Source organism: Pipra filicauda, unplaced genomic scaffold, assembly GCF_003945595.2.
Source record: "Pipra filicauda isolate LSUMZ 115617 unplaced genomic scaffold, ASM394559v2 scaffold885_size103695_pilon, whole genome shotgun sequence".
NCBI lineage: Eukaryota > Metazoa > Chordata > Aves > Passeriformes > Pipridae > Pipra > Pipra filicauda.
In genome coordinates this window covers 1-24,575 of record NW_024105070.1, presented here as the reverse complement: position 1 = coordinate 24,575, position 24,575 = coordinate 1, and the positions used below count along the sequence as shown (strand labels likewise).

General features: G+C 51.9%; 1 protein-coding gene and 1 long non-coding RNA gene across 3 annotated transcripts; one reads left to right on the top strand and one right to left on the bottom strand.

Annotated features, from left to right (window-relative positions):
* Positions 1-12,318: 12,318 nt before the first annotated feature.
* On the bottom strand, positions 12,319-15,872 carry LOC120325208. The gene is made up of 3 exons (XR_005567094.1): positions 15,414-15,872; positions 14,128-14,729; positions 12,319-12,576 (listed from the first exon to the last, which is right to left on the bottom strand). It is a non-coding gene; the product is annotated as an uncharacterized LOC120325208 (long non-coding RNA).
* A 2,846-nt stretch (positions 15,873-18,718) lies between these two features.
* On the top strand, positions 18,719-24,480 carry LOC113995477 (serine/threonine-protein kinase pim-1-like). 2 transcript variants are annotated; one of them, XM_027735613.2, is made up of 8 exons: positions 18,719-19,385; positions 19,488-19,538; positions 19,744-20,110; positions 20,751-20,927; positions 21,196-21,349; positions 21,538-22,429; positions 23,251-23,363; positions 23,867-24,480. In XM_027735613.2, the coding sequence occupies exons 1-5, from the start codon at positions 18,915-18,917 to the stop codon at positions 21,300-21,302; spliced, it is 1,173 nt and encodes a 390-aa protein (XP_027591414.2). In that variant the 5' UTR covers positions 18,719-18,914; the 3' UTR covers positions 21,303-21,349; positions 21,538-22,429; positions 23,251-23,363; positions 23,867-24,480. The 2 variants fall into 2 exon arrangements, with proteins under 2 accessions (XP_027591414.2, XP_027591424.2); XM_027735623.2 differs by having other exon boundaries at positions 18,829-19,385; positions 21,196-21,345.
* The last annotated feature ends 95 nt before the right edge of the window (positions 24,481-24,575 follow it).

Below are 24,575 nucleotides of genomic sequence, written 5' to 3'. Positions count from 1 at the left end.
TCTGCTGCCTTTCACTACAGCATTGATACCACTTTCTTATCCGTCCTCTGTGTCAGTGTAGGAGTTCCTTTGCCAATTCAGGTTCACACACACCCTCTTAGATGACACTAGATAAAAAGTATCATAAAAAAACAGATTCCACAATCACATGTAAATTTTATGGACACTTCTTCAGACTGCTTCAGGAGAAATTCTTGCACAGGTTGTAGAGAGACATAGATATTTACAAATTGTCATTGGAACGAGAAAAGTGCAAGTACAAACATTGCAGGCTTCGAAGTAATTCATGTGACAAAAGCAAAAGTAATATAAGATTTCAATTCTTAGCAATAAAGCTAAGAATAAGCGAAGCTTAAAACAATACAAAATAGAAAGTAACAAAAAAACACAATAATTACAATATATGTATATGTTTCTGTACCACCTTTTAATGCAAATTAATTTCAGTTGTGTCAAAAGGCCTTTATCTACTCACTCTTGGCCTGGTGGTTTGCGTTTGCAATTGAGACATGTGTCTACACCTGCATAAAAGTTGTTCTTATGGCTCCTCAGTTTGAATTTTAGTGGTTCAGCTTGAGGTCTGGTTGCTGGAACGAACAGCCTGTGAACATTTAACTTCTTGACACGTTAGTTTTCATTCAAAATAGATCACTATTCAAAGAATCATCTTATTACTTTATAACATATTTTGCACCGCCGGTTTTTATTTTTTAGTTTCGCCAATAATTTACACTGCTTCTGTCCTCCCTTCCCCCCTTTCGATCTGATGGGAGGGTAAGGATTGTACAGGTTTGGGAGGGCTGGAGTGGAAGCAACAGCTCCGTCTCTGCCCCCAATGGCGGAGGCAGAGAACCCTGTGTAAGACTGCGCTGGGACTCCAGCCACAGACACCATTCTAGGCTCTCTTGCAACCTCTGCCCTCCAGCCGATCTCTTGCTCGCAGCAGCTAAGGTGTTAAAGTTGCTCCACTCGTGTTGGCCACAACCGGGAAATAATTTGCCTTTACCCCTGCTATGGCCCCCACTCTGTCTGCGGAGGAGGTAGCAGCTCCTGTGCCAAATCTAGATTTTTAACTCTCCCGCAGTTAGATTCATCCTTTCTCTGCGAGAGGTTAAAGCTGCTCCAGCACTCGCATCTGCTGTCTCTGCCTGGACCACACTAGCAGGAACTAAAAAGTCTTCACCAGTTAGAGCAACAACTAGGACTACCTTTTCTTGTCTTCACTTTATTGTGCTCTCCACATTTTTAAATTTCAGGATTGCTCCCTGCTCTATTTTTGCTTTCTCCATCTCCAGATCTTTTCCGGTCACACGCACTCTCACTCTATCACAAAAAGGCAACACTTTTTTCTTCACAACGCCAACCAGTCCCTTCGCCGTGGTAACAGCCATTCCAGAAACCTCCCCTGCTCTCTGAGCTGAGAGTTCTCTTGCTGCGGCAATGGTTGTTCTAATAATCGCCTCACCGCCCACCATATTAACTTTCTGCTTTCTGTTCTGATATACTGCCCAACCTATCTGTAATAATTTCTTCTTTTTATCGTTTGTGGGTTGTCCCACAAACAGGTATACAAGCTGTTTCTTTCCCAAGTGTGATTCTAAATCAATATCAATATATTTTCTAACATCATCTTTCAATCTGTTCAAAAAGTCTGTGGGTGACTCATTTGCTCTTTGTTTGGTCTCCTACATTTTTACCCAACTCATATCTTGCACCTGGGGCATGCAGCTCCGCTCCTACCGTTCTTATACCACTATCACCACCGGTGATAGGTTATTTTTTCCCAGAAACACCTCTACATTTGGGGCCGTCGCCCCCCCTTCACTGCTACCGATAGAGCTATCAACCTCAGTTGTTACTATTTTCTCTGCTTTTATTGTCACTTCTGCCTTTTTTATGGCAAATTTATCTACTCTGGCAAAGCTGCCAGCCGCTGCAGAGCTACAAACTGCTTCCCTGCTCGTTGGATCAGACAGGGCAGATCCCGCAGCCATGGCCCCTGAGGGGCCAGAAGTCTCTCCTGTTGTTATCCCTGAGCGTCTGCGTAACTCTAGCTCAGCTCTGCCGCACTGCCAGCAGCTCCAACAAAGGTCGACCTCATTTGAAACTCTGTGTACACTCCAACTAAAGTGACAGGACTCACTCACGCTGGACTCTAACTAACTTCTCCAGGGACATTAATTTGCCTAATCCCTCCCGGTGCACCCAGATCCGCACAAGGTGGTCCAACAATGGCTCCTGCCTGCTCAGCAGGGGCTGGTCCCCGGGCCTCTCCCGCCGCTCACGGGCTGTTTTCTCTCTCATCCGATGATATTAACGCATTTAAATCACTTTTCCCCTTGTTCTTAAATATAACTCGTGTGACGGGGGTTGTTTTAACTTGATCTTCTCCCTCTTTCTCTAACACTATTTCCGATTTTTCTGCCCTTTCTTAGCTTTCTTTTATCTTATCTTCTACCCCCAATCCAGGGCTTGTTAATAGGAACAAAAACAACTCAACTTATCGAATTTCCCGCCACCTCTTTTCTAAATGTAAAAGGGAGATTAATTGAAACACCGTGTTCGGTTCAAACTGACCAAATTCTACTACCCCTCTCATTTGTCCAAAGAAAGGCCAGGCATTCACAGACAGCCTACACAGCTCTTCCTTCTTTAAAGATGTCTCAGAACTAATTAACCTTTTCCAATATTTTATAACCAAACTCAGGGGGTATTCTTCAGGGATCTTAAATTTTGAATCCACCGAACCCATGCTTGCAAAACAAAAGCATACCACTGTCACACACTGGGTCTCGAACTTGTTACTACTAGGTTACAAGGCTGCTACGTAACCTCTCAGGTATTTACCGAGCTGTACCAACTTCAGAGCGCCACCGGATCTCCCACAGGATCGGAGAACCGGAGGGCGTCCCCTTCCAACAACACAGCTCTAGGTTGATTGGTTCTGACATGGGTAATTGGTGAACTACCCCTTTTAACTTCTGAAAAGCGACTTTTTGCGACTATTCCGAGGGCCCAAGTCAAAATTTTCAGGAATCCGTGTCCCCTATCCAAGGACACAAAACTTTCCCGAAGCTGCTAACTAACAAAATAGGTACCGTTTCCTTATTCGCTCTTTTCTTATCTCACTTCTATGCTACCTGCTTGCTTTCCCGTGGGTTCTGTGGAGCTAAACACAAAAGCTGGGGGAGATCCCAAGCAGGTTTGGTGGCACGACAGCAGTTTAAAAAAATCCTAACCCTTAGAGGGAAATGGCCACTGCAAACGAATCCTTGATTGCAGAGGGGGGGTTGCTGTACTCAGTAACAAGAATACTCACCTTGGGATGTAAAGAGAAAGGAAATCTTGGCTCTGCATAGGCTTAAGAAAATATGTATAGGTACCTGTGTGTGAGACATGCACGGATGTAGGTCCAGACCTCCTTTCAAGCTGCCAAAGAATCAAGAAACTGTGCGATTTTCTGAAAAAGGCAAAAACTCGGCCTCTCTCGACACCTGTACCAATGGAGATGCAAAATACTTTTTCCTCCTCTCAGCTGAAGGTCTTACACACTTCGCTAGAAGTTTGACAATGAACACTTTGCAGATGAGACAACCAGAGAAAGGTTTTTTGTAAAATCTAGGTAATTCAGGGATGAAATGAATATTTTGACCATAAAACTGAATGTAAACTCTAGGGGACAAAGTGTATATTTAGAATGTAATAACTCAAATATTCAGTAGGGGAGTGTTTCAATTCATTAACAGGAACTCAATACTTTGGTGCTGCCTTTCTGAGAGGGAATAACAATTCTCTTAGTAAGGAAGGAAACCACGTAACCCCAAGATTTAAGGTGTAGACGACAGGCTTCCAGAAGAGCTAAGGGAGAGCAGGACTTTTCTGTCCTGATTCTTTCTGTCCAAGTTGGTAGGAAAAGCTACGAACAAAAGCCTGGAGGTGAACCAGATTAGTCATAGTGAGCAAAACGAGCACGGACCCAAGGACAGCAGTAGATGGCACTTTCCCGGTGTTGTTAAGGGACAAACATGCCTAGCTGTTGGTGACAAAATTTGATGGTCTAGGACTAGCCTCGTGAGAAATCCCAAAGTATTACAGGGCTCAGCGGTGAGGCACGTGCCTTTTCTATTTGCAGGTGCTGCCCACGTGGCCTTGGGAAAGAGAGGAGAGTTGGAGGTGAGTCTGGGCGGTGGTAGAAAGAGCAGGGCTGCACCGAGCTTTCCGAAATGCTCTGGTATTTGTGTGTGGATTACCCAGGTATCCCGTGTGATGGCAGCTGCAGCCTGGGACTCTGTCTGGAGCGGGTGACTCCAAGGGCCTCGGTGCACCTGGGAGAGCGTGAGTATGGGAATGGTGGGGTTTTGGCTGAGCTGTTGCTAAACTCCTGCAAGTCTTCTTTCTAGTAGCTGACAAGGAGGAAAAGCGGGCGGCTGTGTTAACTTCTGAGGTAGCCGAGACGACCTTCTCTTGCGTTGAAGAAGGCCCTCACATCCCTGGCTCTCGGAAAGATAAGTGGAGGGCGGTGTCACGGAGAGGGGAGGGTAGCAGTTTGGGAATGGCAGGGATGGTTTTAGAAATGAGTGTAGGGGAACAGATGTACCATAACAGGCCCCGTAGTGTACCTAGGGGCAATGACTTACTTTTGAGCACAAGACTAGACTGTGCAGGTCAGAGCATTTCCGGTCTCTGTCGCTTAGTTTGTCTAGTCCGTCTTGCGTGTCTCGTGGTTTCTCAGTTTAGATGTCTTTGCGTTCTGCCCCGAAAGAAAATTTTAGGAAGATTCGGGCATCATCCCCGGGGTCTTGCGCGTCTCCTCGGCACAGTGCCCGTATCATGTGTTCCTTGACTTGCAATCTTGCATAGTAATCGCATCTTGGAATTTTATAGTCGGGTGTATTCTGCGTCCGCGTTTCTGGCTGTGTCGTCAGCCACTCCAACCATCCACAGTAAAGGAGGGGGTGTTGTTCTTCGCATCCTCCCAATCTTTCATGCCACATAGAGTAGTGGCATGCCCCTCTGTGCTGTTTTGACAGGGCCTTCTTTTCCAAGGCGGTTATCTTGGGGTCTTTCCTCAGGCTTTTGTAGGGCATTGTTTCTCGCCGTCGCAGTTGCGTAGGTCTTCTCGCTCAAAGACGTCTCGATTCTCGGAGTTCTGCTTCTTGCTCAGTTTTCTCTCCTCATTGCGCCGCACGTTTGTCGTGTCCTGTGTCAGGTGTGCCTGTGTTTGTCCTGGAGCTGCTCTGCCCTGATTTGTAGATGAGGGGGAGGTAGGTGGAGTAGACATAAGAGTTCTAGTGGTTGCACTTAGCTGCCTGAGGTGATGGGTATTTAGTTTTTTGGGATGGGGCAGCCATGGTCCTTCTGAGTGCAGTCCTGAGAGCACGGTTTTGTGGAGATGATGGGAAATGCCTGGCAAGGCCATGATTTTTTGTTGTTGATTTACATATGTTAATGCAGAATAGAAGGACAACCCTAAACCCGGGCACATAGAGCTCGTTCAGCCCTGTAAGGACATCCATTTAAGGGAAGATCAGTTCAAACCAAGCCTACGTCCTGAGGACCTGGTTGCCAACGTCCAAGCTCACATGGATTCAATAGATGAACCAAAGGTTTAAAGGTAGGCTCAGTTCAGCTCATAGAGTCTCACCTAAAAAAATCCATTGCACATGCTCGAAGGCCTTACCCGCCTTTCCAAAGCCCTGTATCACCACCGCGCTTGTAGCAAAAGTGGGTAGAGGCCTTTCTCTAATCTTCGTTGGCGAAGACTGGCCATGAGGATGAATGCACCATGTAGCTGACCTGGTTCTCCTGACTGACATTGAGAATTATGAAAAGGTTCATTGAGTTTTCATTGAGCTTCTTAGGTGAGTTGAAGAGTCCTTTTTTTTGTTCAGAGGCCAGCAGACAGGGTGTCCAGCAGAATCGGAGGAAAGCAGAGCAAAAGATTGAGAGAGTGGGTCGCCACTCGGCGTGGCATGGGCGACGTGATTTTTGGGTCAGTGAGTTTGGCTTTCAGTTTTTGAGCGTGAAGATGGCCAGCCTTGGCTGACGTGGGCTACCTGTACCGGATATGAGACGAGAAAGGTGAGCGTCCAAGGGTCAAAATTGTATATGGAACTATATTCCTCCCAGAGCAAAGGTGCTTGGAGAGCTGTAGTTCCGAGAATGACGCAACACCCTCTCAGGAGAGAGAAAAGATCATGGATTTCTTTCCTGGTTGGATAGTAGGTCATCCGCCGGCAGGCTTGCAGAGGTGTGTTTCGGTATGCTCACCTGTGCACACTGGAACACAAAAAAGAACACCCTTGCAGACCTGAAAACATTCGAGTACATCCAAGAGCATCCGTGCACAACAAAAGAGACTCGAGACCATCAGAACAAAACCAAGCATACCTGTTCACACTCGTGCACACCAGAGCACACCGGCGAAAATCAAAATACACCTGCAAGAATTCCCAGTGAAACACTCCTGTAAGCAGTCACAAACACTTTCGCACAGAGATACACACACTTACACAAAATAAAACGTTTTGTTTATTCTCTCTTAGTGTGTGCGAATATCTGTGTGTGTGAGTGTTTGCGAGTTACTTTTGGTTTTTCTGGTTGTGTGTGGGTGAAAAATAATGCGCATGGGTATGCCTGGGTGTGCTCTGTTCACGGAGTGCTCAGGTGTGCACGGCTCTGTTTTGGTCTTCCAGAGTGTATTCTGGTGTGCACAAGTGTGTTCGAGGTTGAACAGGTGTGTTTGTGTGTTCTGAGGTCTGTTTGGTGAGTTGCCCCGGGAGACCACCCGAGAGCACCCGTGGAAATCGGCAGGTGAACTACTGCCTTTCCAAGCAGGAAAAAGAGGTCTGACCCTCTGTCTCTCAAAGGTCGTTGGTGCACCAATAACGACAATAGCTGTACACCAAGAGTTTTGGACCGGGGAAGATTTCTTTAAGAACAAAAGGGCCCGGGAAGATAGCACTAGCTGTGCCTGTTGTGTCGAGAGTGGAGAAAAAAACTGCACAGTAGACAAGGAGCGACAGGGCTTTCTTTCTTGGCTGGAATGGCAGTTGTTTGCAGATAGGCCCACTGGGAAGCGAGGAGCTCTGCGGGGCCAAAATTCCATATAGAAGAAGATTTCTACCAGAACAAATGTTCCTCCACAGAAAGATCTTGCTGCGCACGTAGTGAGGAAATCTGCGCAGCAACTGCATAGGAGAGACGGAGGGTCAGGGCTTTCTTTCCTTGCTCGAAGGGCACTCGTTCTATTGGAAGACAGCTGTCCTGAAAGTTTCAGTCCGAATGTCAAAATTAAATACGGAAATATATTCCTCCCAGAGCAAAAATATCCCAGCAGAAAGAGCATGCTGTAGGTGTAGTGCAGAGAATGGCGCAGCAGTAGAAAAGAGATGGAGGGTTCAGGGCTTCTTTCCTGGCTGTAAGGTCAATAATTCACCGGTCGATTGTTCTTCTGTGTGCACGGGGGTGCACAGGTGAGCGCACCGAAAAACACCCTGTACAGCCGAGAACACTGAAGTAAACACATACAGAACGGAACACACCCAGTTTCAGCCAAACGCAGCCAATCGCAGTCGTGCAAACTCGATCACACTCAGGCTTACCTCTACTCGCACAAGAACACATGAGCACACCCATTCACAACTTTGTAAGGGCAAACAGACCCGTGCACATGGGAGAACAAAAAAACACAGCTGCACAAGCATAACACACCAAAACACATTCACAATCGCCCGGAGGTCCTTGCAAATATCCAAACTGGTACACTCCTGGACACACTAGGACTCAGCCACACACTGACAAATAATCAGACACACGTCAACACATGATAATACACACAAACACAAAAAGACAGAGTCAGAAACACCGAGATGCCTTCACACACAACTGCACACGAAAAGAAAAATTTCAACAAATGCACTCCCAAACACACATAGACACACTGAGGAAAAAATCGTAAACAGCTGGGTACACTCGTACACACTAATACAAAGTAGCAATTAGTGGTAAAAAAAGAGAAAAAATCGAAAAACCTCAGAAACACTCGCAAAAACTAAAAAAGTTGGCGCACCCATGCACACACTATGACACACACAGACACAAAATAACACCCACGAAAAACCCAGAAAATCTTACAGACAGACATGCCCACAAACACGCAGACAGACATGCCCACAAACACATTATCTGACAGCCTTGCTAAAACCAGACACACTCATACACATTAAAACCCGAAACCTAGAAAATTCAGAAGAACTCGGTAATTGAAACACACCGAGACACCCTCGCGCACACATTCACACAAAATCAGACAGGTTCAGGAACAATCGACCACACTCTCAGATGCTCAGACACACTCTCACACATTTGGCAGAAATTACGGAACCTAAAGCATATTCTCAACAACTCAGACACATTTGCACATATTGCAACAAACACGAACACGTTCGCACGAACTCACGGGCACTGGAACACACTCACAATCAGACAAACGCGCACACAGTTAATAGGTCTAGGAGTGATTCCCAATTTTTCTGACTTTTTTCCTGAGATTGTTCGAACTTCGAGAAGAGAATGTATTTCTGACTTTTTAATGAAGAAAAGTGTGAGAGAGCGTAAGCGAGTATCTCTCATTGTGTGTGAAAAGGAGAATGAGTATATGCTACTCTGTCTCTCTTCAGGAGTTAAGATGGTGTCAGAACATGTACCTTTTTCTGAGTAATTGTGAGCCCCTCCTAGTCTTGCTTACTGTGTCTCAATGAGTGCGAGAGTGCGAGACTTCCTGAAAATGTACCTCACTGTTTTAGTCTGTCTGCCTTCGACTGCTTTCGAGTGTTTATGAGTGCGTTTGTCTCTCTGAGTGATTGCAAAGTGCTTGAGGTTGTGCAAGTATGTTGTGCAAGTAGGTCTCTTTGATTGTATCTAAGATTCTTAGAGCATCTCTGATAGTGTGTGTCTATGTCAGAGTGTTTTCAAGTGTGTCTAAAGTTGTGCGTGCCTGAGTGAATATGTCTCAGTGTGATAAAATATGTTAGACTTTGTGCGTGTCAGAGTGTGTTTCTTTGCATGTGTACGATTATGTCTGTGTCTAAGTTCGGAAGAAAATATCTGAGTGAAAATGAGTGTCTCTCAGTGATTCTACGTGTGAGAGTGCCTCCGTGTTTATTTGTCTCAGGGAGTGCGAGAGTGTCTGACTCTGAGTGACTCTGTGAGAGTGTGTCTGAGTTTATCTGAATGTGTGCAAGTCTTTCAGCGCTTCTCCGCGTGTCTGACTGTGTGGGACAGGGTCTGAGTGTGTTTGAGTGTGTTCAAGTCTTTCTGTTTGTGCGAATGTGTCTGTGTCTGGCTTTACGAGAGTGGGTCTGTGTGTCTCAGTTTGCATGAGTGTGAATGAGAGAGTCGGTGTATCTGAATGTGTCTGTGTGTTTGAGTGTTTCTCTGTGTGCTTGAGACAGTCTGAGAACGTATTTAAGTGTCTGAATATGCCTGAGTGTGTCTGAGTTTCTTCAAGTGAGTCTGAGAGTGTGCGAATCTGTCTGAGTGTTTCTGAGTGTGAGAGAGTGTGTCTGAATCTGTGGGAATATTTCTGAGTGTGTCTGAATGTGTGGGAGTGTGCTGGATTATGTCTGAGTGTATTCGACTGTGAGTATGACCGAGTGTGTCTCATAGTGTCTAAGTGTATCTGAGTGTGTCTGGGTGTGTCTGAGCGTGTCTGAGTGTGTCTGAGGGTGTCTGAGTCTGTGTGAGTGTGTGTGAGTTTGTGTGTGTGTGTGCGAGTGTGTCTGTCTGGAAGCACCTGAGTGTGTGTGAGTGTCTAAGTGTGCCAGGCCTTGTGAGAATGTGCCTGAGTGTGTCTGAGAGTGTGTGAGTGTTTCTGAGTGTGTGAGAGTGTGTCTGAATGTATGCAAATATTTCTCAGTGTGTCTGAATGAGTGGGACTCACTCTGAGTGAGTCCGAATGTGTGAGCCTGTTTGAGTGTGCTCAAGTGTGTCTGAGCATATCTGAGTGCGTCTCAGTGTGTCTGGGTGTGCCTGAGTGTGTCTGAGTGTGTGGGACTGTGTCTGAGTGTCTCTGGGTGTGCCTGAGTGTGTCTGAGTGTGTCTAAGTGTGTCTGGCTTTGTAAGAGTGTGTCTGTGTCTGAGACTATCCTTGTATGTGCGAATGTGTCTCAGTGTGTGTGAGTGTGTGCGAGTGTGTCTGAGTGTGTGACTGTGTGTGAATGTGTGTGTGTGAATGTGTCTGGGTGTGCCTGAGTGTGTCAGGTTTTGTGAGAGTGTGCCTCAGTGTGTCTGAGAGTGTGTGAGTGTTTCTGATTGTGTGAGAGTGTGTCTGACTGTGTGCAAATGTTCCTGAGTGTGTCTGGGTGTGCCTGAGCATATATGAGTGTGTCTGAGGGTGTCTGAGTGTGTCTGAGTGTGTCTGGGTGTCTGGGAAAGTGCTTGAGTGTGTCTGGGTGTGTGTAAGGGTGTCTGGCTGTGTGCGAGTGTGTCTGAGTGTGTCTCAGCGTATCTGAGTGCGAGGGAATGTGTCTGGGTGTGCTTGAGTGTGTCTGAGCTCGTGCAAGTGTGTCTAAGTGTGTCTGAGTGTGTTGAAGTCTGTCTGAGTGTGTCTGAGTGTGTGTTAGTGTGTCTGAGTGTGTCTGGGTGTGCCTGAATGTGTCAGAGCGTGTTGGAGTGTATCTGAGTGTGTCTGGGTGTGTGCGAGTGTGTCTCAGTGTGCGTGAGTGTGCCTGAGTATATATTTATGGGTCTGATTGTTTGTCAGTGTTTGCAGGTGTGTGTGAGTGTGTCTGAGTGTGTCTGAGTGTGTCTGGGTGTGTGGGAATTTGCTTGAGTGTGTCTGAGTGTGTTTAAGTGTGTCTGGTTGTGTGCAAGTGTGTCTGAGTGTGTCTGAGCATATCTGAGTGTGGGGGAATGTGTCTGGGTGTGCCTAAGTGTGTCTGACTGTGTGCAAGTGTGTCTAAATGTGTCTGAGTGTGTTCAAGTGTGTCTGAGTGTGTCTGCGTGTGAGTGTGCCTGACTGTGTGGGAGTGTGTGTGAGTGTGTGTGTACGTCTGAGTGTTTCTGAGTGTGTCTGAATGTGTCTGTGTGTGTGTGAGTTTGTGTGAGTGTGTGCGAGTGTGTCTGAGTGTGTCTAAGTGTGTCAGGCTTTGTAAGAGTGTGCCTGAGTGTGTCTGAGAGTGTGTGAGTGTTTCTGAGTGTTTGAGAGTGTGTCTGAATGTGTGAAAATATTTCTGAGTGTGTCTGGCTGTGTGCAAGTGTGTCTGAGTGTGTCTGAGAGTATCTGAGTGTGAGGGAATGTGCCTGGGTGTGCCTAAGTGTGTCTGAGTGTGTGCAAGTGTGTCTAAATGTGTCTGAGTGTGTTCACGTGTGTCTGAGTGTGTCTGAGTGTTTCCGAGTGTGTCTGGGTGTGACACTGGGGGGAGGTGGCTGGGGTTTCACGGGTTAAGTTCCGTTTGGTTTCTCTTTCTGGGCCGATTCCAGGTTGGTTCCTCCTTTCACGGGCTGGCTCTGTTGCTGAGGGGCATCAGCCCATAGTTCAGTGGGTAACAGTCTCTATGGCCGTGGTGCTGGAAATTTCCACTGGGGTGACAGTTAGTCCTCGTGGTCGACCTCCCCCTGCATGTCTCCATCTTGCTTCCTTTACTTAGAACAAACACTCTTAGAACAACAAGAAATAATGTGCTAAATCATGGTTGTGTTGTGGTTTGCTAGTTCACAGCTTACAGATCTTGTGGGTAGGTATTACATAACACTTGAACTTGTGATTCCAACAAAGCACTTAATACAACATAATAACTTTACTAACTCTTTCAATTTTGATCAGTAAATTTACTCTGTAATAACTTATAACAAAACCCTCTTATTTATTTCCCACATGCCCCAAATCCTGTGTCTTGGACAGACTCGGTCCTTTCCTGGAGCATCTTCTCCCAAGCTGGGTCCTTGCCTGTTCCTCCCTGGAGCACAAACCGGGCCATTTGCAGTGGGACCTGCTGGGGGACCTGCCCTGGTCCCCGTGGCTCTGCTCTCTGGGGACAGGGAGCCTTTGGGGACTCTCTCACAAGCCACCCCCACTCATGTCCTGCTGGTCACCCAGGTGGCCCTGGCAGTGCTTGGGAACATGACTGGGATGGGGGGTGTGCCCACCCGTGCCAGCAGGGAAGGGCACAAGTTCCAGGGGGGATGTCCAGGGAGACAGGACACTGCAGAGGAAGGGCCTGGGGGGTGCAGAGTGACAATAGAGAGGGGAGGGCGGATCTTTGGCATCCCCTCCTCTGCTTGCTTCAGGCTTCAAGAAGACGCCACAAGGAGAAATCACATGGAGAAATATTTATTGATCAAAGACTATTAAAAGCCTCAGAAACAGGGGGGAAAACGTCCTTCCTGGGGGACACCAGTCCAAGGAAGCTCCTGGTTTCTGTCCAGGCAGGAGCAGGTGCCCGTGGGCTCCAGGGGGTCAATGCAGATAAAATCACTGGGGGGGCTCCTTCAGCAGCAGCATTTAATGCATTTGGACAGGCCAGGGACCATCTCCATGTCCTGCACAGAAGGGCTTCACCCTCCTCAGGATCCCTGAGTGACACAATGACACCAAAACCCAGGAATGACAGAGCAGCTGCACCCACTAACTTGGATTTTTCCTTTTTCAAATGTCATTTAACTCACTAAATCCATCTCTTGCCTAGGAATGGTACAGCACAGTCAGGCACATAAAGAAATTGAAGGGCCAACACCCATTTACCAATTCCAAATTTTAATGGTTGAAAGAAAGGCCCATTTTCCTTTTGCCCTGTGCCACCACCAACAGGAATCGTTTCTGACTAAATTGTCCTTTCCTCTTATTTCAAACCCAACACACCACTCCAGGATCTCCCAAGACATCCATTTTCTCCCTCCCAGTGTCCATGGAGCAGAGGTTCAGCTGGGGATGACACCTCCGGGCCCTCCCACACACCTTCCAAGGGCAGGAGCCTTCCTGCCTGGCCGGGAGCCCTGGGGGGAGTCCAGGCTGTGGCAGCTCCTGTTTGTCCCTTCCCCACGCACATTCCAAATCCCTGCTCTCACACTAAACCCTCCAAAGCTTTCCAAACCCAAATCCTTTCTTCTGCTCCTCTCTCACTGGGACCATTTCTGCCTCCTTCCCCTGCAGCTGGAGGAACCTCCCCAGCTGCTGCTGCTCCCTGGCATCAAACCACACCTTCCCAAACCCTGACTATTGCTCAGTTCAAAGAACAAATCTAGAGATTTCAGTTCACTTCTCTTTTCTCTGACAAAACAACAGCAACTGAAAAACCGTATTATAATCCACAAACTGAATCTCTAATTCACTAATCACTAATTGAAGATCGGCACAATTAACACAAATCCAACCCTTGCAAACACTAAAGCTGACACTAAAGAATGCTCTGAACACACAGTCCCAGCTTAACAGCTGCTGTGGCAATTTACCTTCCTTCAAATATTTCATGTGCACCAAATGCTTTAAAATGCACACAAGAACAAACTACTGCATTTAACACTCTACAACAAGTGAATTTTTTCTTTTTCATATCTATTATGGGCGTCCCCGAGTCAGACAGGATTCTAATACTATAACACACACTCCCAGTAACACACACTCCCCAAACACTTCACTTTCTCCAGCACTGACCATTGGCTTTGACAAACACAGTTACCTGAGTAAAGCCCTCCCCAAAGCAGCTCTATGGGCAAGAGCTCTGTGTGTGACTGATCTGTGGGCAAAGCACACGGGGGGCCTGGAACCCACCCCCTGACCCACACCTGGGGCCTGGAACCCACCCCCTGAACCACACCTGGGGACAGGAACCCACCCCCTGAACCACACCTGGGGACAGGAACCCACCCCCTGAACCACACCTGGGGCCTGGAACCCACCCCCTGACCCACACCTGGGGCCTGGAACCCACCCCTTTCACTCAGTCAGTAGTGATTTCTTCTCATAAGCCAAATATCACACTCCTTCTTTTACAGTTCTATCATCACTTTCACAACCCAATTCTATTCTATTCTGTTATACAGCTCCATTTCTAGGATGCTTAGGTATACCTTTTCTATGCTCAGCAATGCCTTAATAAAATTCCAGGGATCTTGCTTTGAACTCACCAGATCCAGGGACTGAGATCTCCCAGAAGAATATTTTCACTGCTCGCTGGAGTCCTCAGGGTCCCGGAATCCCTGGAGGGTCGACAGCATTGTCCTACCTGGCTCACCAAGGTCCCTGAAAAGCGTTGGGAAGAAATGAAACCCTCCAACGCCCCTGGGAAGTGTTGGTGAGCCAGGCACTGCTTTGTTCTGGCTCCCAGAGACAGGGAGCCAATCATTCCAGCCACACCTGTCCCTTTCCAGACTTTTCACACATTTCTACATTTGAACAAACAAACAAATTCATGTTCATTGCTTCTAATTTACCCGAATTAATGAACTAATGAATTATCTTCATTAAATGATACTCTAATTAGTATTCTATCCTTAACTGGCTAATTTGGTCCACGTTCTTTGGTCCTCTTAGCACTCCTCCTCAGACACAGAGTCTCCAACTCTCAGGCTGCAATGTCTTTGTTAATCTCCTCTGGCCCTTCTGGTTCCTCCAACATGTCCTTGAAGGACCAGGAATTTAAGATCCCAGACATCCAATCTTCAGCTCCCTCGGGCTTTGTTTATGGAAGCTCATCAGAGCCAGTGCAGAGAAACTCCAAGTTTGGGTGCTTTAAAGATCAAACCGACAAGAGTCCGTGAAAAGAAACCCGGTCAACTTCTGCCACTGACGAAAATTTGAGGCAAGTTGGATCATTTCCAACAAGACCAACCCCCACCGCGGGGGGGGACCCCGCATCCCCCCGCCCACCGCCGGGGCTCTGCCGGGAACCGCCACCGGGACACCCCCAAAACCAAATCACCTCCCGCGGAGCCCCCACGATCCCCACAAGGGGCATTTGCGGCTCAGCTTTGGAGTCCTTCCAGCTCCAAATGTCTTCCCCTGCAAAGAACCCCCTTTCCTGCAGCCCCACCCCCAAAGCAGTGCTCAGCCAATCCGAGCGCGCAGCGCTGATGACTCATCAGTTGCCAGACAGACCCGCAGCGCCCAGCGCTCCCCCCGGACCCCCCCAGGGTCCCCCCTCGGCCCCAGCGCCCCCCGGGACGGGAATTTGGGCAAAGGGGAGGTGGGGGGTGCCCAGGCCGGGCCCCCCCGCGCCGTCCCGGCCGTGGCGGCTGCGGCGGGGGCCGAGTGCGGGCGGGAGCGGCCAAGAGCCCAGCGCTGCCCCATCCCGACCTGCCCCAGCTCCAAGGGGAATAGGAGGAGTGGGAATAGGAGGGGAGGAGAAAGAGAAGGAGGGAGAGGAGGAGGGAGAGGGGGAGGAGGGGAAGGAGGAGGAGAAGAAAGAACGCACGTTGATGCACGGCCCGCTGTATCCGCAGCCCCCACGTCCCGGGAGCAGCGCTGAGAGGATTGTTTTTGGCTGAATCTTGGTGTTTCCTGGTGATTCCAGGTGACTTCTAGAGATGGAGTTGGGCAGGAGGGTGTCAGAGACTGGAACAGTTAAGGATTCATGCATTCTAAGAGACTTCTGCAGGCTTTTGACTTTCTGATGGGCAACTGGGCCCATCCCCCCTCCTCCAGTGCAGAAGATGTCAAGCCCCGAAAAGGTGGGAAGAGACCACGAACTCCGTGCCAAAAAGGGAGACACCACCCTATGAAAACAACTCCCCGCCTTGGGGGAGCTGCAAAGGATATAGATACTGACTGGTGACTTTGGGGGTTTTGGCGGGGTTTTTCTTCTTCTCCCCCCACCGCCTGCGGATCAAGACGTCGCTGGATCCAGTGGGCGGTGATTATACCGCTCTCACCTTTCCTTTTTTTTCTCTTGCTCTCCCTTACTCTTACCCTGTCTTTCTCTCCCCTAGGCATTTTTTTTCCTCCTCCCCCGAAAGGTTATGACAGCACCCAAAATGTTAACATCCCTATTGATACAAAATTGTTAAAATAAATCTTGTCAATATATGTTTTCAGACACCGATTATTTAGTGTCGTTTTGCTTTAATCCACCCCAAAGGAATTACTGATAAAACCTGGGTTACCCCCCCCCTCTTTTCCTGGGCCGGGTCGTAACAGAGGGACCGCCAACCCAATGCCCCCACACCTTGTTTTCCCTCCTAAACCAGGAAAAATTCATCCCTTTGGGAAGTCTGTCTCTAAGCTCTATGGCATGAGCCTGTAAGTCTGATATATGAGTATTAGTTTTAGTTACTCTGGGCAGAAGGGAATGAGTTTACAGAGAATAATTCCTTCCCAAAGCTTGGCCAGATGGAGGAGGAGGCTGCGAGGAAGAGGAAGATGCCCCAGGACCCCCAGGCAGGTGAGGAGGAAGTCAGTGCCCCTTTGCCCTGTCTTGTCCTGTATCTCCCAGCCGAGCATCGCCCCCGGCTGCAGGACAACCCCGCTGCCGCCGCCGTCCTGCCGGGGCCGGAGTTGGGGGGATGTCCTTGGCCTTCCCTCTGGGCCGGAGGCAAATCCCCTCCCTGTCCTTCTTCCCTCCTGCCCCAGGCCCCAAGCTGAGGACGGAGAGCCCGGAGGACAAATCCCCCCGGCAGAGCCTGGTGGGAGAGGCCGTTTTGAAGGGCTCCACGGCGCAGGAAGGCAGCGGGGAGGGAAAGCCACGAAGGTACCCCAGGAGGAGGGGCTCCAAAGGCAGCCCAGGGTGCTCTGAGGAGGAAAGACCCACCCTGCGCCGGGAAGGGGACGAGAGCTTGAGCCAGAGCCCTGACCTGGATGTCCATGAGCAGCCTCACACTAGGAAAAAGCCCTTCAAGTGCTTGGACTGTTGGAAGAGCTTCATCTGCAGCTCCCACCTGATCTGCCACCAGGGCATCCACACTGGAGAACGGCCCTACAAGTGCTTGGAATGCAAGAAGAGGTTTCAGACCAGCGGGAATCTCCTCCTGCACCAGTGGACACACACGGAGGAGAGGCCCTTCCTCTGCACCCACTGCGGGAAGGGCTTCATCCAGAACTCCCACCTCGTCAACCACTGGCACATCCACAGCGGGGAGAGGCCCTACAAGTGTGACGAGTGTGGGAAGAGCTTCAGCCAGAGCTCTGCCTTGGCCTCACACCAACGGACCCACCAGTAAGGGAAGCCCTAAAGGTGCCTCGACTGTGGGAAGAGCTTTGTCTGCTGCTCCAACTCCATCACCCACTGGAGGAGTGATGTCTTCAAACATTGGGAAGACACCTGGCTGGTGGTCTCCACATCCTCCTTGTTCCCCACAGGCACCTGAGTGAACACAGTGGAAGAAACATCCATGGGGTCACAAACTGACCTGGGAAATTCAGCGGGAAGAGCTGATTCGTCGAATTTAAAACAAAGACATTCAACAAAGACGTCTAAAGCCCCACCATTTTACTGGCATTTGGGGGCAATTGGAGATTCAGGGGAATATTTGGGAGGATTTGGAGTTTCTGGTGGGATGTGGGAGAGATTACCCCAAAAATGGGGGTTCCCAGGCTGGGCAAACAGGGCCACAATCTCATAGTTGTGCCAGCAGTTCATGTCCCCTGATCCTGTCTGTTCTCCAGGAACTCCCCTTGGCTGTTCCAGTGCCTGGCCTGGGTCTCCCCACACAGGGTGTCCTCCCCAGGTGCCCAAATCTTTGCTGAAGTGCCTGAGCTGCTCCCAGTTGGAGATGTACCTGGGCAGGAACCTCTCCCGGTCGGGGCCATTCACTCGGCTTTTCCCAGGACCTGGAACAGCCCTGGGTGTGCAGGGACACAGGTCAGGGGGTGCCCCCCAGCAGCCCTCAGCCCCCCCAGCAGGTTGGGAGCTCAGGGGGCCACCCCGGACCCCCCTTTCCCACCCCCCTCTGCCCCACAGCTGCTGCAGCACCAGTTACTGGGTGGGGGAGTCCCCCCATCAGCCCCCCAGGGATGGACAGGGGGCTTGGGCACCTGTGGGCAATCGTCACCAGAGCAAGCACACAAAGGGTTACAGAAGCAGTGGACATTCCCAGTGCGGATCTGACCCCTCCCAGAGCCCCAGGGAACTGCTCCAGGGCTCAAGTGATGGGGGAGAGGGGGGATCCATGTGTGAACTCCCTGCCCTCTGTCCCCCTGCCCACTGTCCAACACTCTTTTCTTAGGAGGGACTGGCATCCAAAGGGCAGCAAGAAGAGTCTTCTAATTCTCTTCTGCTTAATCCTCTGTGCAGCCGCCGATTTTCCCTCAAACCAGGCGGGAAAACAGGAAGAGCCCTGGTGTGGTCGGGGAGCAGCGCTGACCCCAAAGGGCTGCCTTTCCCCTGCCGATCCTCCTGCTCTGCCCTCCCCCGGGGCTGGCTCTGCCTGGCGCTGGCCGGACGTGCCGGGGCTCCTCACTGAGCAAAGCCCTTGCCAAACTTGAGGGGCAAGTGCCGAGCCCGGCTGGCCTGGGAGGAAGCGACAGCAGCGCGGGCCGAGCGAGCGGGATGGGGTCCGAGCAGCGGCGGGAAGTTGCAAACTTGGCAGCCAAGAAGTTGAACTAAAGTGAAGCAGCTCCAAAAGCCCGTGGTCTTGGCGTGGGGGCGGGAGGAAGGGGAGCTCCGTGACTGCGGCCGGGGCTGGTTGGGAGCGGAGCGGCCGGGGCTGCCCCCGGGGCTCGCGGGGGCCGAAGGGGAACGGACAAACGGACCAACGGCCCCTGCGCTTCGGCAGCAGCAGCGGCAGCAGCAGCGGCTGTAGCGACGCGCTCTCGCTCTGACTCTTGTTCGTGCTCTCCTTGCTCGAGCTCTTCGTCCTCCTCTCCCTCTCCCGGTGTCCCGCTGTCCCGGTGTCCCTGTGCCGGTCTCCCTGTCCCAGTGTCCCACTCCCGCGGTCCCTGTGCCATTGCCGGTGTCCCCCTCCCCTTGCCGGCCCGGGCCATGGCCCCGGCCGTTCCCCTGTGCCGGGCGGGGCCGCCCCGTCCCCGGCCCTGGGCGGCCCGGCGCGGTCTCGCCCTCGCCCGGCTCCCGGCGCGCCGGCTGTGGCGCTGCTGGGCGCTCCTGTGGGGCTGGCTGTGGGACGGGCTCGGCCTCGCCGCCCCTTGGCTCCGCCTGGCTCGAGCCCGGCGCCTGCCGGGGCCGGCGGCTTCCCCGGCCAGAGCTCCGCCGCTCGCCAGCCCGGCCGCCGGCAGCGAGCCGCCGCTGCCCGCTGCGGCTGGGGAAGCCCGGCCCGGGCCGCTTGAGGGGCGCTCGGGGGCCGTGCCGGGCCCCGGCCCCAACGCTGACGGCCACGTCTCGCCCGCACCGAAGGCCAAGGAGCCGCTGCACGAGCGCTACCGGCTGCATTCGCTGCTGGGCAGCGGCGGCTTCGGCCGCGTCTACGCGGGGACCTGCCTGGCGGACGGAGCCCCGGTGAGTGCAGGAGGAGGAGGAGGAGGAGGAGGAGGAGGAGGAGGAGGAGGAGGAGGGCGGGACGGGCGGCGAGCTCAACCCGCCCTTCCCCTTGGCTTGCAGGTGGCCATCAAAGCCGTGTCCCGGGATGGCATCCGGCGCTGGGGCGAGCTGGTGAGCGAGCGGGGCCAGCGGCAGAAAGCGGGGCGGGACGGGCGGGGACGAGCCGAGGCCCGGCAGGGTGGAAGCCGCCGGGACACCTGGAGGGAGAGTGGGCGTGGGCTCGGTGGGGGACGGGGAGCATCCAGGGCTGGCCGAGGGGGAGCAGGCAGACAGGCACGGCATCAGCCCCACTGACGACCCCGTGGTCCCCCCGCAGCCTGACGGCACCCGGGCCCCCCTGGAGATCGTGCTGCTGGACAAGGTGTCCAATGGCTTCCCTGGGGTCATCCAGCTGCTGGAGTGGTTCGAGCTCCCCAACGGGTTCCTGTTGGTGATGGAGCATCCGGAGCCGTCTCAGGACCTCTCTCGCTTACTGAGGGCGTGGGGGTTCCTGCCGGAGGAGATGGCGTGGGGGCTGTTCCGCCAGGTGCTGCAGGCCGTGCGGCACTGCACCAGCTGCGGCGTCCTGCACCGGGACATCAAGCCCCAGAACATCCTCCTCCACCTGGCCACCGGCGAGGCCAAGCTCCTCGACTTTGGATGTGGCACCTTCCTTAAGGACACGGTCTACACCCAGTTTGCAGGTGAGCCCACAGCCGGGGGATGCTCCTGGTGCCGGGCATCGCATGGCCATGCCCGGGTGTGGCACCGGAGATTGCCCCTTTGGCTGAGGGGGAACAGGATTAGTTCTTCAACCAAGTTGCTTTTGGATGGAGCTGGGGGATTATTGTGAGACAGGTCCCGGCCTTGCCGACAGCCTGTGCCACCCACCCTGTCCCGGGCTGGGTCTGGGGCAGGGGGGAGCCAGCCTGACCAAAACCCCTGCAAGGGTAGCAGAGAAGGGGGTCAGAACTGTGCACCAGCTGGCTTGGTGTGCAGGCGAGGAAGGGCTTGGGCTGCTCCGCTCACCTTGTTTGCCTTGGCTTATGATGAATTGTTGGGGGCAGTGCAGTGGGGCGGGGAGAAGACACGGCTTTTTCCCACCTCTGGGTGGGTTTTTCCCTTGCATGTAATGGTTGGGCCTTGCCAGGGCTTCCACAGCCCTCTTGGACACCAGCGGCTTCTTCTCCAACCCAGAGTTTGTAACCAAGAGTCAGGGGCCGGCGAGAAGGCAGTGGGTCACAGCGTGTGCCACTGGGGCAGGCCCCACATTGCCAGGGATGCTGGGGTGAGGCTCTGGGAGCAGGCAGCATCCACCTGATGAACTGCGTCTGTATTCCGTAGGAACACTGTCATACAGCCCGCCAGAGTGGATCTACCTCAAACGCTACCACGGCGAGGAGGCGACCATCTGGTCCCTGGGCATCCTGCTCTACCAGATGGTCTGCGGGAAGCACCCTTTCCGCAAAGGCACCAACACCATCTGGGACCAGCTCCCGTTCCCAGCACGGGTCTCTCCAGGTGGATACCAATCTTTGTGGCACGGGGGGAATAACGGTGTTGGGAGAGGGCAGCGGGCTCACGAGGATGCCGCTCTTGAAGCTGTTTGTGTCCCATGGGTGGCTGGAGGAGGTGGCCTGTGTCCTGCCATCCTACTCTCCTCCAAAAGGGAGAATCGATGGAGAAGTTTGGGCACAGTTCTGAGCACAGCCAGCACAGCCTGGGCACGTGGACAGTGGGACAGAGGGGACAGGATCCTTCTCCAACTGACCGGCCATTTTCCCCCCAGGCTGCCAGCACCTTATCAGGTGGTGTTTGTCCATCCGCCCCTCGGACAGGCCAGCACTGGAAGACCTGTTGTGCCATCCTTGGGTGCAGGACATTCCCCTGCCCTAGAAGACGGGAGAGATCCACGTGCTCCCTTTGATCCAGGGGCCTGGCAGGTAACACCTCCACACATCTCTTGGCAATAAGAAGCAAAGCAAACCAGACTCTTTTGTCAGCCTGTAGCACTGGTGGGGGTCATCACTTGGGAACACGCCCCTCTTTGTGCTGGAGCTGGGCTGCAGACCCGGTCTCCCAAGTGCTGGTGGCCACCATCCAACCTGGTTTTGCTCGTCCCGCTTCACAGACAGCTGGGCCCTCGGCAGAACGCTGACAGCCTGGTCTGGCCCCCAGGGAAGGAGAAGGGGCCTCTGCAGAAGCTGTGCCGGGTGGGCCTGCTGCTGGAGACATCGAGGACGATGTCAGGGATGACAAGCTCTCAGTTGACCTGGACGCCGGCGAGCTGAAGAGGATGGCCTTTGATTCTGGCCCCTTCCTCCAAGCCGTGCTCCACACGCCGTTTGCAGATGAGTCCACACCCAGGGGGTGCTCCCGGACACGGGCATTGCTCAGCCTGGCTGGGCACCGAAGGTTCCCCCTTTGCTGATGGGGAACCTGAGGAATTCTTCAGCCGGCTGCCAAGCTGCTTCTTGGCAGGAGGGCGGGCGGGTGCTCTGGGCTGGGTGTGAAATGGGAGCCCGGCTCTGCCCCCAGCCTCTGCCACTGCCCCTTTGCTGGGCGGGGCTGGGGCAGGGGCAGCCAGCCTGCCAAAAACAAACCCCCGTGGGGGGAGCAAAGGCGGGACTGCAGAACACCAGCTGCTTTGGGCTGCAGGCCAGGAAAGGCTTGGGCTGCCTTGGCTTAGGAGCCTTTCTTTGGGCCAGTGCAGCAGGGCAGGGAGAAGGCCTGGGTTTTCCTGAGCTGGAGGAGGTGGGGTTTTCCTTTGGCCTGGAGGGCTTGGGCCTTCCTCAGAACCCTGACAGGAGGTTAACATTTTACCTTTTTTTCTTGTTTCCACTTTTGGTTTGTAATCTCTGTTCATGAATTTGTTGTTTGTTTTCCAGGGAAGAGTTGGAGCTGGTGCCCAGTCCGGATTAGGAAGGGCTGGGACCATCCCTGGAGAGGATCTGACGTCCCCTCTGAGAAGGCTGAGGACATCCTTTGGGACACGCTCTTCTTGCGGCAGCAGATCTTGTGAGGTAGATGCTCATCTTGCCCATCTTGTCAGCAGGAGTGGGATAATGGCTTTGGGGAGATGGCAGCAGGCACATGAACATCCCGCTCTTGCAGCTGCTGAGGAGGTTGATCTCCTGGGCTTGGCTGGAGGAGGTGGCACCTGTGTTGAGTAATTGCTGAAATCCAGTCGATCTCGGATGACCCCAAATGACAGTTTAGTTTTCAGCTTGCTCGAGCTGTATCTCAGCTGTTCTCTGAACAGTTCTCTCCCCCACCTGCCTAGTACTTCCCAACTGCTCCCTCCTGTCCCTGCAATGAGTTCCCAGCTCCTCATGGTCTCCATCAAACCACTGAGAGAAGAAATAGAAATTCTACTCACAGTGCCCCGGAGTGCCCAAATGAGGAACAATGTAATCCTGGAGAAGTCCTAGAGAATTAGATCAGGGATGTCCCAACAAGCAGGATGGAAACTAAGCTCTGTGTCCCCAGATAAAAGAAAGAACAAACTTTATTTTTGGGGGTGAAACACAATGGTGCTGTGCTGCTCAAGAACTGAGGTCAGGATGACAGAGAAGGCCCGGAAGGACCAGAAAAGGACTTCCAATAGGGGTGTGGCTATGTAAAGCAAAGTACTGAATATGTATTAGGTAAGCCAGACTATTGAATGCACATGTAAACAGTGTGTGTAATAAAAAGCCCTGTCTGTCCTTTGGCACGGTGGATTAGAGGAGCTCTCCTCTGAATGTCCAGCATGCTGAATAAAGAAGAATGCTCTTTTTAACATCTCCAAATTGGGGTGAAGAGTTTGTTTCTGCTGCTTTTCAGTAGCATTTTTGGCCCCCAGACAGGACACCTCTGCCTGATCTCCCGCGGATCCGAGGGATCTCTGGATCTTCACGCCAGCACCAGGACTTTGCTGCAGAAGAGCACAGATCCCCAGCCCAGTCTGGGACACAGGTAAGATCCCACTGGATAACAAGGCGTTCTTTTTGGGAATCCTGCCCATGTCAAACGTATGGATCTTTCAGCGCACTGGGGGTTCTTTGGTATTTTGGGAATCCTGCTCATCTGAGACCTGTGGATCTTCCAGCGCTTTGGGTGGGTTCTTTGGTATTCTGGAATTTGGTCTCTGGCTTTGTTTTATCGATCACTATTGTTCTGTACTTGTATTTGTTTCTGTATTGTAACATTTTGGGTCTACTGTTTAGAGCTGGGAAGTGGGCAATCTGAAGGGGGAATTTGGAAGAAGTCCCCCCTTGGTTGCATTTTGCAATATTGGATGAAGATTGGCGGCCCCCCCGGAGGAACAGCTCCCAGGGAGAATTTAATGGAGTGTTGGAATCAATGGGTGGCTGTTCTGGAACACTGAATTAGAATCCATTGTTGCAGTTGATGCTGTTTTAGAAGGGGAACAGAAGTGGAAGGAGGTTATGACTGGTGATGTGTTTTTCACTTTGCAGAACCTGTGAAATGGCAGAAAGATTGTGGTGTGAATGCAGCGCCCTCAGAGCCCTTGGTGTGAGCCCGGAAAGGAAAATCAAGCTGAGGGACAAGATCAGCCTAATTTGGGGACATTGTTGGAGGTTGGAGTTGCAGTTCTGGAAGAAATCCCTGAGGAAATGGTGCCCCCGGGGAGAGGAAGAGGACGAGAGCATGGGCAGCCTGCTTCAAACATCCCCCCAGGAGACTTGGGATCAGTCCCTGTGCATCCTGTAAGAAAGATGGACACTGGAAATGGGATTGTCCGCAACTGAAACTTCAGAACCCTCCGAACCCTCTCGTGGCATCACTGAAGACGACTGAGGGGGCACCAGAGGATTCTTCCCCATCAGAACATCTGGTTCCAGCCAAGCTAAGCACAATTGTTTGTGGCTGTGGGAACTTGTTCCTCTGTGTTAAATGCAGGGAAATGAAACTCAAGGGACAATTCTAGAACAATTGTCTGGTGTGCCAGGGAATTGGGAAACTGGGCCATTTTTAATGCTGTGGCTTTGAAATTGGGAAAACAGTGGTTGGCTCCCCAGTTTTTGTATTTCCCCAATTCCCCAAAGCCTCTGCTTGGGAGAGATCTCTTGGCAAAATGCAATGCCACAATCCAATTGAAAAATGGTCCAATATAGGTTATTACTGCAGAGCCTAATTCTGTGGAAGTTTCTAGTTTTGCATGAG